The sequence below is a fragment of the Bos taurus genome, chromosome X (genome assembly GCF_002263795.3).
Source record: "Bos taurus isolate L1 Dominette 01449 registration number 42190680 breed Hereford chromosome X, ARS-UCD2.0, whole genome shotgun sequence".
Lineage (NCBI taxonomy): Eukaryota > Metazoa > Chordata > Mammalia > Artiodactyla > Bovidae > Bos > Bos taurus.
In genome coordinates, this window is record NC_037357.1 from 110878066 (window position 1) to 110893051 (window position 14986).

Genomic DNA, 14986 nt, shown 5'->3' on the forward strand with positions numbered 1-14986 from the left:
TTTTCCTGGAAGGAGAGAAGACTAGAGTGATACTGAACATATAATTGATAAAGATACAGCAGTGACTGACTAACCAGGATAGGGAAGTATCTGATCTTTCTCTTACTTGCTTTCAGTTACTTAACACTTTTCTGTTATAATATGTTCCCAAATATAGCATTAAGAAGGCTTATTTCTGTTAATTATCTTTTGATTTAAATAATGATATTTGTACTGATTTCATTATTCATCCATCTGAGTAATTTATAAGTGGTTTCAGTTCTGGTCTATGAGATTTTTTGAACCTAGTTAGCATTGAAATATTCATTTCTTGCTTATTTTGTGTGTGTGGATATCTGTGTGTGTGTATGTATTCTCCACAAATACACATCTGCATACAGACTACTGTTCAAACTATTCTGATTAAAGATCCGTTATATTCTGAGTATATTTTTCCTGCGAGTTTCCAATTGTAACCAAACTTAAATTTATGGAAGTGATTGGAGTCAGTATTGGATTTATTTTTATTAATCTCATTCTAATGGAGATGTTACAAGGAAGAAAAATTATGATACATAGAAATGCATCTTAGAAGTCAAATCATTGCCTTGCTATTAAGAGAGCATTTTTTTTTTTCAGAGAGCTAAAGAAGAGGCCCAGCAAAAAGAAGCAAAAGTGCAGCTCCTCACTGAGTCCGTGAACAGTGTCATAGCTCAAGCTCCACCTGCAGCACAAGAGGCCTTAAGAAAGGAACTGGACACTCTGACCACCAACTACCAGTGGCTCTGCACCAGGCTGAATGGAAAATGCAAGACGTTAGAAGTCAGTCACTTTTCTTGACCTTTATCAATTACTACATGCTAACTTATGGTTGTATGTGAAATTCTTAATCTTATAATGATTAAGGACATGAACTCTAGTTTAAGGACTACTTAGGCTCAAATTCCTCAGTCAGGCTAACTTACAAATTAGCTACTGGGGGCCATTTGCTTAACGTTTATAATCCTATTTCCTATCTGTAAAAAGGACTTAAAAATCAAAGGATGTTGAGAAAATTAAATTAACTGTTATTCTGTTTAAAGTACAGAGGGAGGCTGAAGAGGGAAAGGTTATATGTGTGTGTGTGTGTGTGTGTATGTTTATATAACTATGACTGGTTTGCATTGCTGTATGGCAGAAACCAACAGAACGTTGTAAAGCAATTATCTTCCAATTAAAAGGGGAAAAAAAGTATTTAGCCTAGCACTCAATAAATGTGAGCTGCTCCCTGTCTAGATCTTTTTATTATGACAATTATTAGATCACAAAATCCCATGAAAAAGTTTTCTCAAGATTTATATTGGGTTTGCCAAGAAGTTCATTTGGGTTTTTCTATAAGCTATAATGGATGTACCCAAATGAACTTTTTAGCAAGCCAATAGAAACTGGTGTCTCAATTGATTACCAACCATGTAACTGTATCAAAAACAATCTATGATTCTCCCTCTGAAAGTATTGTTTACTAACAATGGGTATATTGCCAAGTAGCAGAAAACTTAACCTGCTATCAAATGCTGATGCTACCAGATACAACAGACTAGTTGGGCTTTAAATGCTTCCCTGGTAGCTCAGTCAGTAAAGAATCTGCCTGCAGTGCGGGAGACCTGGGTTTTATTCCTGGGTTGGGAAGATCCCCTGGAGAAGGAAATGGCAACCCACTCCAGTATTCTTGCCTGGAAAATCCCGTGGACAGAGGAACCTGGCAGGTTTCAATACATGGGTCGCAAGAGTCAGACATGACTGAGCGACTAAACCACCACCAGTAGAAACTGGTCTCCCTTTTTTTTTCATATATTTGAATGTTCATAAAGCTGTATAAGTATCTCATCAGGGAGATTTTCTGGGGAGACAGTTTATCTTATTATAATTGTCTTTATTGATTGCTATGCCCTACAGAATTCTTTACAAGATATTGTCTACCTAGCATTTTGGGGGCATTTTACATAATATTTATTATCATAAGCCCTGCTTTATCTTTTCCACATGCCTTAGTCCTTAGGTTATGATTCTCTGAATATGCCTGCTACGTAATTCAAGTGTCTCAGTTGATTACCATGTAACTGTATCAAAAACAAGCTATGATTCTCCCTGTGAAAGTATTGTTTACTAATAGTGGGTAGAGTGCCAAGGAGCACAAAACTTAACCTACTATCAAATGCTGATGCTACCAGATACAGCAACTAGTTGGGCTTTAAACTAAGCCAACTTCTGCACAAACTGAATCATCTTTGTGCATATTATTGATAAAGAACCCAGGTATACCTTATTTTTGAAAAACATGATTGTTTATGGAGCTTTTTTATATTTAGAGACCAGATACAAGTCATGGGCTTCCCAGGTGGCTCAGTGGTAAAGAATCTGCCTGCCAATACTGGTGACAGGGGTTTGATCCCTGGGTTGTAAGATCCCCTGGAGAAGGAAATGGCAACCCACTCCAGTATTCTTGCCTGGGAAATCCCATGGACAGAGGAACCTTGCAGGCTAGAGTCCATAGGGTCACAAAAGAGTTGGACACAACTTAGCCACTAAACAACAGCAATAAGTTATACCTGTAGAGTTGCTGTTTTTCACTTGCTAAGTCTTGTCTGACTGTTTATGACTCCATGTACTGCAGCACACCAGGCTTCCCTGTCCTTCACCATCTCCCAGAGCAAACTCATGTCCATTGAGTCAGTGATGCCATCCAGCCATCTCATCCTTTGTCGTCCTTTTCCCGTACTGTCTTCAGTATTTCCCAGCATCAGGGTCTTTTCCACTGAGTCAGCTCTTCGCATCAGGTAGCCAAAGTACTGGAGCTTCAACATCAGTCCTTCCAGTGAATATTCAGGGTATACTTTCAGAGATCATTTCTATAGTTCATTACTAGAGAAGTTCCTCTTAATGTGTAGACCACCAGTAAAGTAGACCTTTAAAAATATTAAAAAAAATATCTTTTGCTCTGTACTCAAGATTTCCAATATTACAACTCCCAGGTTTCTCCACTATCAGTTCTACTTCCTTCTTCATTTATCAGTCCTTGTTCATTTTTTATCCAATTTACTCCTCATACACTTGACTAGTGCCTTAATAGTTTCCAGGAACTATTATAGCTGCTGAGGATATAAAGGAAAATCTCTTCGATTCATGCTATGTCAGTGCTACAGAAAATAAAGAATGGGAGGGGAAAAGATGACACTGATAGTTTCCAGGAAATCAGAACTGATTCACTATTTGGTTATATGAGAGAAGGGCTTTTTATATCTAGGAAGTTGCTTTCTGATAGTAGTCAAATAAAACATTTTAATATTATTTTCTTAAGTTCTTAGTTTCCTTACATCTTCATTGTTCTTTGCTTTGTATTATTCAAGTTGTTCACTTAAAAATATGCTACTCCTCCATGAATCTGTTTTGGGGTATATTTTCCAAAGAAATATTTTATTTTTGTATTAAGAACAATGTTTTCAAGATTTTTTAATGAATTATCCTCTAATTTCTCATCTGTAATGACACTGCTAAAGTTTCTTCTTTGTATTAAAGTTATCAAATTATTTAGCCTGTCTTTATTCCTTCTCCAGTAGTTTGGAATATATATACTATTGATTTTATTTTAATGGGACCCTTAATTATTATCTTGAATACCTTGATCACAGTATCCACCAGTAATAAATATTTCTGTGCACCTCTCTAACAATGATATGGCAGAACCACTAGAATCATTTAACTCTGAATTGACTTCCCATCTTCCATATTATTGTTGTACCTCATTTCTTATTCCCCTAAATTATCAGTGTCATTGCCACTGTGCTGTTGAAATTATTATTTATTTAAATTTGCCACCACTATTTTACCAATTTCTGTGATACTTTTTCCTTTTTTGTATATTTCTTTTGCTTCTGCTCTTTCATTGAGTGTGATTAGCAAGTGCTCTCAGATTTTATATGACTAAAAATATCTTTTTGCCCCCTAAGTGTTGAGAAATAGCCTAGCTGAGCATATAATTATACTCAGAGAGTTATTTTTTACAACCCTGAAAAATGTTATTCTATTTTCTTCTGAAATGTCTTGCTGTCAAGAAATCTGCTGCCAAATTATTATTTATTTTCAGTTTTCTTTGGTATGTTTTCATTTTCTCTTTGTCTTTGATGCTTTGCAGTTTTAGTCTATTTTTCTATGTATAATTTGCTTTCATTTTATCACACAGTGATATTTATAAGAACAGAAAGATTATTTCTCTTTTTGGTGGTTTCCAAAAGTTTTGGAGAGAGATTTTCTTTCTCCCAGTCTCTCCATTCCTTCCTAGGAGAACCTTTATTAGATCTATTAAGAATCGCCCCATCCTGTATTCTGATTCTTGATTTCTCTTTAATATTTTCTGTATTTCTATAATTTCTTTGGTTCTGGGTAATTTTCTAAAATCTGTCTTCCAGTTCTCAAATTCTCTCTTCAACTGCCTAAGGCATAACTTAATCTTTGATATATAAATATATTCATCTCTATCTGTATACATATCTATCTGTGTGTGTGTGTGTGTGTATTTTTTTCCAAGGGCCATATTTTTCCATTTCTCAAGGTTTTACTTACTTGTTTGGCAAATCTTCTTTTCTACCATCTTCAGCTTTTGTGTAATTATCTCTGTTTTTTCCTTGAAATGATTTAAGCAATATATTTGGTTGAGAAGCCTCAACTTAATGAGTATTAAGCATGAAACAGTTTTGTTAGTCCTATAACTAAAACCAACCAGGTTAAACTCCATTTAGGCCTATAGTTGGCTTTTTAAACAGCATTTCAGTCTGATACCATCTGTTTTCATTTACTTTTAGTTATTAAAATTTAGTCTGATAAATTTTTATCTCATACTTTATTAAAATCTTCCAACAATTTAATCCTGTGGATTCAGTAATTTATACACAGGTGAAGTGAGAAAAAAAAAATGAGCTTGCAGTTCCTTTATCTCAATTTCTGGATAATAATCTTCTAATTTTGGTATATGGGAGGATAAGGAAGGAAAAATGCACCCTTTATCTGGTCTTCTTTTCTTGGCTGGGTGCAATTGCTATTAACATTTTGTTAATGCCCACACACATCTGTGATGATGTGTCTGTTTTCACCAGACTCTATAGGGTATCACTACTGATCTGGCTTGTTCTCTATAGTCTTGTGTCCTGATGGAGAGCCCAGTTGGCCTTGTTCATATGAACTTTGAACCTGAAAAAATATTTCCTGAGCATACATGATAACCTTGGAGACTTCAACAGGAATTTCAAGCTGACTCTTGCCAGTAGCCTTGTAATACAGAGAAAGTTAAATCCTTTTTACTCAGGCTTTTGTGATATCCTGGAATCTTACCCACTACCTCCTAAACCAGCCTGTGGGCACTGGCAGGTCCCATATTGCATAACTCTTAGGAATGAGGAACGTGAAAGATTTGTCCTTGATTCCTTTTTGTCCATACCAGCAGTTCAATAGGGCATACATGTCAGCCATTCCCTTCTGAATATTCGCACACACTTGAAGAACAGTGCTCTTTTATATCTTGGAAAGGGACCAGATGAGTTTCTAAACGTCCTCATAAAAAGGCAAAAAAGAATTGCCTAACTTTTCATATTCACCTCTTTTTTTTTTTCCCACAGTCCCTGCCCATTAGAGCCCTCTCTCTCTGTCTAATGAGAGCTTGTAGAAACATCTAGCAAAAGTTTTGTGAACATGGAATGTTCTTAAGTATGAATTCTGGTTGTTAGTCTCAAGAAAAGTAGATCCTACTGGCAAATTTTATCACCAAGCTAAACTTCTTAAATGTAAAATTCTTTGAATGAATCTATTATCTCTTATCACAATGGATGGGTTCTACTATTTGTTACATCTAAAATAGTGAGTTTTATCATGTGATTTGTAATTTTGTGTTTGTGAGCTCATCTATAGTAGGAATTGAAGTTTACTGGAAGTTCCTTCTGTGCTAGGCTATTGGAGAATCCTTAAGAGTCTTCTGTTCGTCTCTACCACAGTGTGAGAGATGTTGTGTTCTATCCTCATGTGTTATATAAACTTGGGTTTCACTTTCTTAGTGTGAATACTCATTTTCCAATCAAAATCCAAAGGATTCTCAGCTTTCTTGCTAATTTCTTACACTCCAATGGATGGGGATTTTTTAGTTCTTGTTTCCAGGATAGGTGACACCCAGCTTTATGCTTTTCATCTCTCTGGAATGCATGAGACCAGTATGTCTTTTCCCATAGGAAATTTGTTTTGAATACCCCAGCTCTTATGTTCGGATATGGCAGTATTTTTGTTACACTTAGTTTCCCAATATTTACTGTTTATATTACCTGAGGACTTTTCATACTTCTCTTATAAATCAGCTGTGAATTTGAAATACATTTTAAATACTGTTTCTAGAGGAGCTTGGTGGGCTATAGTCCATGGGATCCCAGAGTCAGACACAAGTGAAGCAAGTTAGCACACACGCATCATTTTAATATGACCAAAGCAGGTCGTGGGAAGGGATTACCAAATCACCTCCATTTACCGTTTTTAATGGAAGTCTCTTTTTTCTCTTGTACTTTTTTCAAAGCCACTTTGACTTTGGTGATTTCAAAGTAATGTTAAGTTCCAAATTGTTAAGCTTAACAATTATTCTAAGTGGCTTTTAGCTCCAGTTCAGGCTGCAAGACTATATTTTATTTTGCAGAGGTGACCTGTAAAGTCAGTACATTTAGCTTCTCCAGCTGTGCCCTTCAGATGCATTCAGGACACGAGAGGCCATCTATCCTGATGGTTAAATCAGCAAGGTAGTTCATTATCTCAATCTGCAACAAAGTTAATAAGACACATTACCAATCACATCTCCTTATCTTCAAAGCTCTAAAGTACACTTGGGTATTTAACGGGATATTTATATTTTCCCACTGGGATATTTGCCCAGAAGGAAGATAGTCTGTAGTCCAGCAGGAGCTGGAAGTGACCCAGATTTAAGATTTCTATCACTTTTTAAAGCAAAATACTTAATTACACTTTCTGTGATAAACTGTACATGAATTACCAGGCAAGAATTGGTAGGCTCAGAGACAGTGTTCTCCATCATTTTCAAGGGCTGTGAGAAAAAGTGAAAATATGGGAAATCTGATAGAATTTTTAGTTTCTCTTAGGATAAAATGTCCTTCCTATATTTATTTTTGGTGATGGCAAAGGGGTAGCAGGGCAGGTGGTAGTGATTGCAGTGGTAGATTTATACATTTGCCCAGTATTTACAATATCAAGGCTAATGGAAAATGACTGTTAAAATATTCTTTTTATCTAATGCATCTTCCTACTTTCTACCAGCAGACATAACCTTAATCCAGAAAATGGTCTTTATTAAAAAGGGTTTTATCACACACATGTGGATGCCTCAACAATATACTACTCAAATTTGCTTGTTTTGAGGGTTATAGAAAGTGGTAACCTGTAATATATTGTTTACTAGGGCTTACTTTTTTGCCCAACATTTTTGTGTCTGGGCCTCATCTATAAGGTTCTCCTTGAAGTTTTCATTTTCACTTTTATATTCTCTGTGCAAGTATGATACATGGAACAACAGACTGGTTCCAAATAGGAAAAGGAGTACGACAAGGCTATATATTGTCACCCGGCTTATTTAACTTATACGCAGAGTACATCATGAGAAACGCTGGGCTGGAAAAAGCACAAGCTGGAATCAAGATTGCTGGGAGAAATGTCAATAACCTCAGATATGCAGATGGCACCACCCTTATGGCAGAAAGTGAAGAAGAACTAAAGAGCCTCTTAATGAAAGTAAAAGAGGAGAGTGAAAAAGTTGGCTTAAAGCTCAACATTCAGAAAACCAAGATTGTGGCATCTGGTTCCATCACTTTATGGCAAATAGATGGGGAAACAGTGGAAATAGTGTCAGACTTTATTTTTGGGGGCTGCGAAATCACTGCAGATGGTGATTGCAGCCATGAAATTAAAAGATGCTTACTCCTTGGAAGGAAAGTTATGACCAACCTAGATAGCATGTTAAGAAGCAGAGGCATTACTTTGTCAACAAAGGTCCATCTAGTCAGTTCAATTCAGTTCAGTCGCTCAGTCGTGTCCGACTCTTTGCGACCCCATGAATCGCAGCATGCTATGGTTTTTCCAGCGGTTAATGTATGGATTTGAGAGTTGAACTGTGAAGAAAGCTGAACGCCGAAGAATTGATGCTTTTGAACTGTGGTGTTGGGGAAGACTCTTGAGAGTCCCTTGGACTGCAAGGAGATCCAACCAGTCTATTCTAAAGGAGATCAGTCCTGGATGTTCATTGGAAGGAATGATGCTAAAGCTGAAACTCCAATACTTTGGCCACCTCATGGGAAGAGTTGACTCATTGGAAAAGACTCTGATGCTGGGAGGGATTGGGGGCAGGAGGAGAAGGGGACGATAGAGGATGAGATGGCTGGATGGCATCACCAACTCGATGGACATGAGTTTGAGTAAACTCCGGGAGTTGGTGATGGACAGGGAGGCCTGGCGTGCTGGGATTCATGGGGTTGCAAAGAGTTGGACATGACTGAGTGACTGAACTGAACTGAAGTATGATATGGTATATGTATACATTATTTTGTCACTGGACATTAATGCTCTTTTCCTCATTTTTAATTTTTGGTTATTACAAAAAGTACTGAAGTGGATGTTCTTGTAACTGTCTTTGTTTTCCATGCAAACCAGTTTCTCTGAAGATATGTATCAAAAAGTGGAGTTGTTGAGTTGCTACGTATGTGAATATTTACCTTACTGGGAATGATAAATTGTTTTCCAAAATGGCCATTCTACTATACATACCCACCAGCAATAAATCCAAATTTGTGTTAATCTCCTCTCACAATTGAATTGGTCAAATTAAGCATGTGTTAATCAAAATAATAAATATTTCATTGTAATACTGATATATATAGTCTCCTGGTTACTAATGAGTCTGAACATATTTGTAAATATTTATCATACACATGTATCTTTTTCTTTCAAATACTGGTTTAGGATTTTATTTCAAATTTCTATTAGGTTATTTGTTCATTTTTTAACTGACTTGGTGTTCTTTTTGTATTACTCATCTATTACTAATTTTGCAATTGTTTTCTTCAAGTTGAGACTTTTTCAATTTTTTCCTTGTGTATTGATGAATAGAAAGTTTTAATTCTAGTGTTATTAAGTTTATTTATCTATTTCTTATGGTCAGCTTTTTAAAAAATGTCTTAGATACACTTCCCCATCACAAGGTCAAAAAATATTCTTTTATATTTTCTGGTAGCAGTCTTAAAATTTTGCTTTTTCATGTATGACTCTTTTTGAATATTATTTTTTTTTTACTGTATATCAAGAGTAATTTAAAAATACTTATATCCTTGAGATAGTTTGCATCTATATTTCTATAATATACCATTAGGAAATAATTTGAAATAGGGATGGTCGTGATGGACCATTCATGATGATGGTCAACACGTATATATAATAGCTAACAAAACTAAAAGTAGTCTACCTTTACAGTAAGTGTTGATTTTTAAGGAAACCAAACTATAGCCACTTAAGTAAAACATTGCATTTTTATTTAGACTATATCTTCTTAGTAATATGGAAAAAATTATAACATATAATGTTAAAAAGACACTATAGTTAAATCTGTACTTTTAACTATCTAGGTGTTTATATATGATGAAATTTAGAGGAGGTCAGAGAAAGTGGTAGTAGCTGATCTGTTGTGATGTTAGGTTTATATGTGCAATTCTATGCATGCTCTTATTTTTGTATTTCCCAGTCTGTAATGTTGGTGATTTTTTTATTTAAAAAAGTAAATCACTGAATCTTGAATTTATTCATGTAATACAATTTTTCCTTAATGATTTGTAATTATAAATGTATTAGATGCTCAAAATGACTAGCTGCATTTTCAATGATCTACTGCAAAGGAGAGATGAAAGGTGTAAAATAGGTTTTATTTTTAGAAGTTTTAAAAATGCAAATACCAGAGTCACACATTCACTTTGCTATCAAAACATTTCATCCATGATCTTCATTTCTTTCACAGGAGGTTTGGGCATGTTGGCATGAGTTATTGTCATACTTGGAAAAGGCAAATAAGTGGCTAAATGAAGTAGAATTGAAACTTAAGACTACTGAAAATATTCCTGGTGGAGCTGAGGAAATCTCTGAGGTGCTCAGTGTAAGTAGTGAATTAATATAATTATGATAATTGATATGCATTATTGAAAGATGTCAAGAACCAAATACGAAATAAACTCAAAGAAAACCACACAAATATTAGAGTTGCTATGCCTTCCCCAGCCCTAGCACTTGGGATAAAACCTTTGATTCCACTATGAACCTTCCAGTCTAAAGGTTTTAAAGAGGATTTAAATAACCTCTTACAAAGGACATTTGCCTTTTGCTATATCACTAAGTTCTATGTTGACATTTTGTTTTACCTATTTAAATCTACTACAGACCTGCAGATACAGTTTGAATGCACAATTTTGCTCCATTGGAATAGAGCTAAACAGGATAATAATGTAAAAGATTTCCACTTTGACAGCTACCATCATTGAATTGGAGCATAATTTTACATTATTTAAAAATCATAAATTTATAACTTTCAGAATGTTTCAAGGTATGAAATAGGCATGCTTTGTTATTGGGAATGTATCTTTAAAATGTTCATACCTTTTAGTTATATATAGAATATTAGTACATTTTCAGATTTTCCTTTGGAGGTCTTTAAGAAGTAAAATTTAAAGGAGTTTGCATGTATAAACTTTGACTTATGTGAATTTCTGACAGTCATTCATGTCCTATCCATTTTATTGTGCTTTTGGATAATCCTTTATATGTAATGAATATGTAGTTTTAGTCTATTAATACATACTGTGTATAAAGCCATTTGTGGTGCAGCCCCTTTGTAAACCTGCTAAAACAAGGTACATAAATAAAATGTTAAGAAAATGTAAAATGGTTTTGACTGAGTAGAATTGGAATCCTATACATTGCAGCATAAACCTGGGCATGATTATATCCAACTTCATTTTCTCAAGAGAACTGTAAAACTTTGAGGTATCAAAGAATAATGAGACAGGACCCGGTCTCAAACAGACTATAGACAGACTTTGTCCCTGTCTTATTCAGAGATGTTCAATGACCAAACATTGATTCATCTTCCAAAAGAAATGAGACAAAATTGCAAACTTACACATTAGTGAAAGAGTCACGGCCAGAACAAAAGATGTGATCATGCACTTATCATACCAAATCAACAGATAGAAGCACCTCATCCTTGTTCTTATTGCCTCCCAGTCCAAAGATGGCTATTTTACCTCTAATCCATGTATGTGAAAAAGCGTGAAGGGCAAAGGGATTTCTTCCAAAGATATTGTGACTGTTTTTTTAATGTAGGAAGGGAAATTCTGCTCTTGAATGTCTACATTGTCAGAATCATGTCATTTGGCCATCACTAACTGTGAGAGAAGTTGGGAAATTGAGTGTCTTATCCTCCAGGTTTTAGAGTAGAATTTCAGAGAAGCAGGTGGACATGAATCACTTCTTCTGTACCCTATTCTATAGTCCTGCCACAAGCCCTTGAAAATTCACATGGAGCAGCATGATAGTTTTAAAGTAACAATTATCTTTCAGGTTTGTTATCCCAGTTGAATATTGGTTTAGGTTGCTTATAACTTAATTATATGTAAATCAGAAGATGCTGAGCATTTTGGATTAATTCAGTGAATTTAGAAAAAGAAGAGATGTAGTAATTATTGCAAATTTATTTCAGTCACTTGAAAATTTGATGCAACATTCAGAAGATAACCCGAATCAGATTCGCATATTGGCACAGACCCTAACAGATGGTGGAGTCATGGATGAACTGATCAATGAAGAACTCGAGACATTTAATTCTCGTTGGAGAGAACTACATGAAGAGGTATGGCAGGCAAAGTGAAAAAAAAAAAATCTGAAAATTAATTTGCATAAATGTCTAGCAAATACCTTTATGCCTCTTAGGCAAATGAGGAATACTTTAGATATTAGTTCAGCTTCCAGGTTGTAGAAACTATTAAGTGCTAGATATGGCTGAAATAGTTACACGTGTGTTATATCAATTTATCTTACAAAACCTTTATAAACTATGGATTTTAATAGGAATCCTGAAAGAGACCAGGTATAGTAACATGCTCAGATCTTCACATGAGTAGTTAATCTGGTGTTCAAAATCAGATCTTATCTGACCACAGTTCTTTTTCCTTCTGCAAGATTAACCAATATGTATAGGCATCATCACCCATCTCTTTCTCGCTCTTCAAACATGTGCACACATGTTTGTTATGTCCATATGTATCTGTTAATAATACAGGTGATTTTATTAGTAACCAAGATACCGGATATTGTTTATTCCCAAATAATATGAGTTTTTATTTATATATAACAGAAGGCTTTTCATATTTAAAATTAATGCCCATGGTACGAGTTTTTCCAAATCAAAATTGAAAAAATAATAACATATTTCTCTGAATCAAACAATGTTTTGCATACACTCTCCTAAACCAGGAATGGATTATTTGTCAAAAAGGAAAAAACACCTCATAATGAAGTTTAGTTTCATATCCAATTGCTAAGTGCATTTATAATATGTGAGATGCTGTTTGAAGGTTTGATGATAAGAGAAAATTCCTCTGTTTCACTACTTATAGACATTGATTAATTAAGCAAAAGTGTATTGATTTTTTAGTGTGTTCTAAGATATAAAAACAAAATAATATCCTTATAGGATGCAAAATGTTGCATTAAAAGTGATTACAGAGGATTAGAGGACATAGAAAAGGACACAGATATATGTGGGTCAGCATTGGAAGATATTTGGGGTAGCTTTCCTAGAGAAGATTGGTTGTAAACTACATTTTACAATTAGAATAGGAGACAGCCAAATAGGCAGTTATAGGAGGGCAATTACAGACAGGTGGCCACGAGCACATACAGAAAATTGGAAATATTCGGTTGTACTAGAACACACAATGCAAATGGGGGTGTGGCTGAAGGTGAGCCTGAACAAGCAGGCATCAGTGAAATTGCTCAGGGAGATCGACGCTTCCCAAAAAGTCTGGTCTCCAACTATGCACTTAACCATGCACTGAGGGAACCACTGAAGGGCTTAATATATGAGAGGGAAGGAGAAGAGAGGTGCCATCCTCATATTATGTAACTTCTGCGAAGACTATGGAGAGTAGAGTGGAGGTTAAGAGATAGGGAGACTGTAGGCAGACAGACCAAGTAAGAAGTGATATTTTAGCTCAGTTGAAGGCAAGGCCGATGGTGACATGTAGAAAGAAAATGCAAATTCCAGGAAAGTATCTAGGTTTCTTCTGATTTAGGTGATGGATTATCTGGTGTTTTTCAGAAACAACTTTGAGAAAGTAAGGAAAAAAACTAGTTTGAAGGTAAAAGGTCGTATGTCATGTTTTGCCCCCATTAAGCCAAGTATGCATGCTTCAGTTTGATAGTAACACGAAGCAAACCCTGAGTTGAGACCTTAGGTGCTGCTAGTTTATTTGGGAGGTGATACCAAGAAAGGCAAGTGAGCACATGGGGAGAATGGAGAATGAAAGTTTGGAAGGCTGATATAGGATGCTTTTATGAGTGAGTTTCCACTGTGAGTTACTGGGCTCAGTCCCACTGGGAGCTTTAAAGAAATCATGTAGCACACCAGTGTCACAGAGCACACTTAGAATTGTCCCATTGGGCTAATGGAAACTGGAACATTTATTCACCCATTTTCCTCCCTTTGTGTTGGAGGGTTGCCCTTGGGTGCATAAAATCCCAGTACTTCTGGGCTGCCTAGAGCCATAAAATTGAGAAATACGGGAGTTTAAGGTGGGAATCTAGCAGTGTGTGCACGTACTGGTCACTAAAGCTTCAGGTGAACTCAGAGATCTGAGATTAGCGTGTTATGTGGCAGAACAGCAACGAAATCTGTTGCAGTACTTATGGAGTACCCAGGTGGGGATTTTCCCTAATCTGTAAAAGAGAGATGCACAGTACTGGAGTTAAAGAGAGTGATTTAAACAAGTTGTAAAGATGGAAAACTTTTCAGGCTACATACTGATTAAAACTATAGAGTTCAGGAGATCACCCCAGATAAGCCAAGATTAAAAAAAAAAAATAACAACATAGAATTTTGGAGTTACATCCACATCAAATTTTCAGCTGAGGAAACAGTGTTTACAAAGAAAAAAGAAATGATCAAAGAGTTAGGAGGAGACACAAGTTAAAATCAGGGTGTCTCATGTGTTTGTCAGCCATTTGTATGTCTTCTTTGGAGAAATGTCTATTTAGTCTCCCGCCCATTTTTTTTTTTTTTATGGGAATACAATCTTCCAAATTTATTATCTGTTAGGCATTGATTTATCACATATGGCAGGAATTTAAACCAGATGTGTACTTCATGGAGGAGGCCATCCCATGACGGACAGGGGAGAGGAATGTGACCTCAGCGTAAAAGTAAAGAATCAGAACTTATAGGTGATTCAGAAGTTTCCTTTTAAGCTAGTCATATAATAGAATAAAAGCTCTCCAATCATCTTTTCAAATTAACTGCGACTTCACTTCTTAATCTGGAAGTTGTTGAAAGTTCTGGCTTTTGAAATGCAGTTATTTTCATTGAAATGCAATTATATTTGAAAAATATTTCAAAGATCTAAGATTTTCTGAGTAACTTTTACTTAATCTAAAGCAAAACATCCTTGAAAAATACAGCTCTGGTATGTAAATATGAATATTTACTGATCCCCATTGTCTCTTTTTCCATCTTGAATTTCAGATATCACATTTCAATAGCTAGAATTCAATAACACATCTTTGTCTGACATCTGCTTCCCGCCCATTTTTTGATTGGATAGTTTGTTTTCTGATATTGAGCTTCATGAGATGTCTGTATGTTTTAGAGATTAATCTTTTGTCATTTGTTTCATTTTCAAAT

At 35.4% G+C, this 14986-nt stretch overlaps 1 protein-coding gene and 1 pseudogene across 10 annotated transcripts in view; both read left to right on the top strand.

The window, feature by feature from the left end:
• Positions 1-14986, top strand: part of DMD (dystrophin) — a 2236915-nt gene that overhangs the window by 810219 nt on the left and 1411710 nt on the right. For all 10 annotated transcript variants that reach the window (XM_024988361.2, XM_024988358.2, XM_024988360.2 and 7 more), the window contains 3 exons: positions 619-801; positions 10055-10189; positions 11789-11938. In XM_024988361.2, coding sequence (XP_024844129.1) covers positions 619-801; positions 10055-10189; positions 11789-11938 — 468 coding nt within the window. The remainder of the gene's footprint in view (positions 1-618; positions 802-10054; positions 10190-11788; positions 11939-14986) is intronic.
• Positions 2843-2960, top strand: LOC112445282 (uncharacterized; annotated as a pseudogene).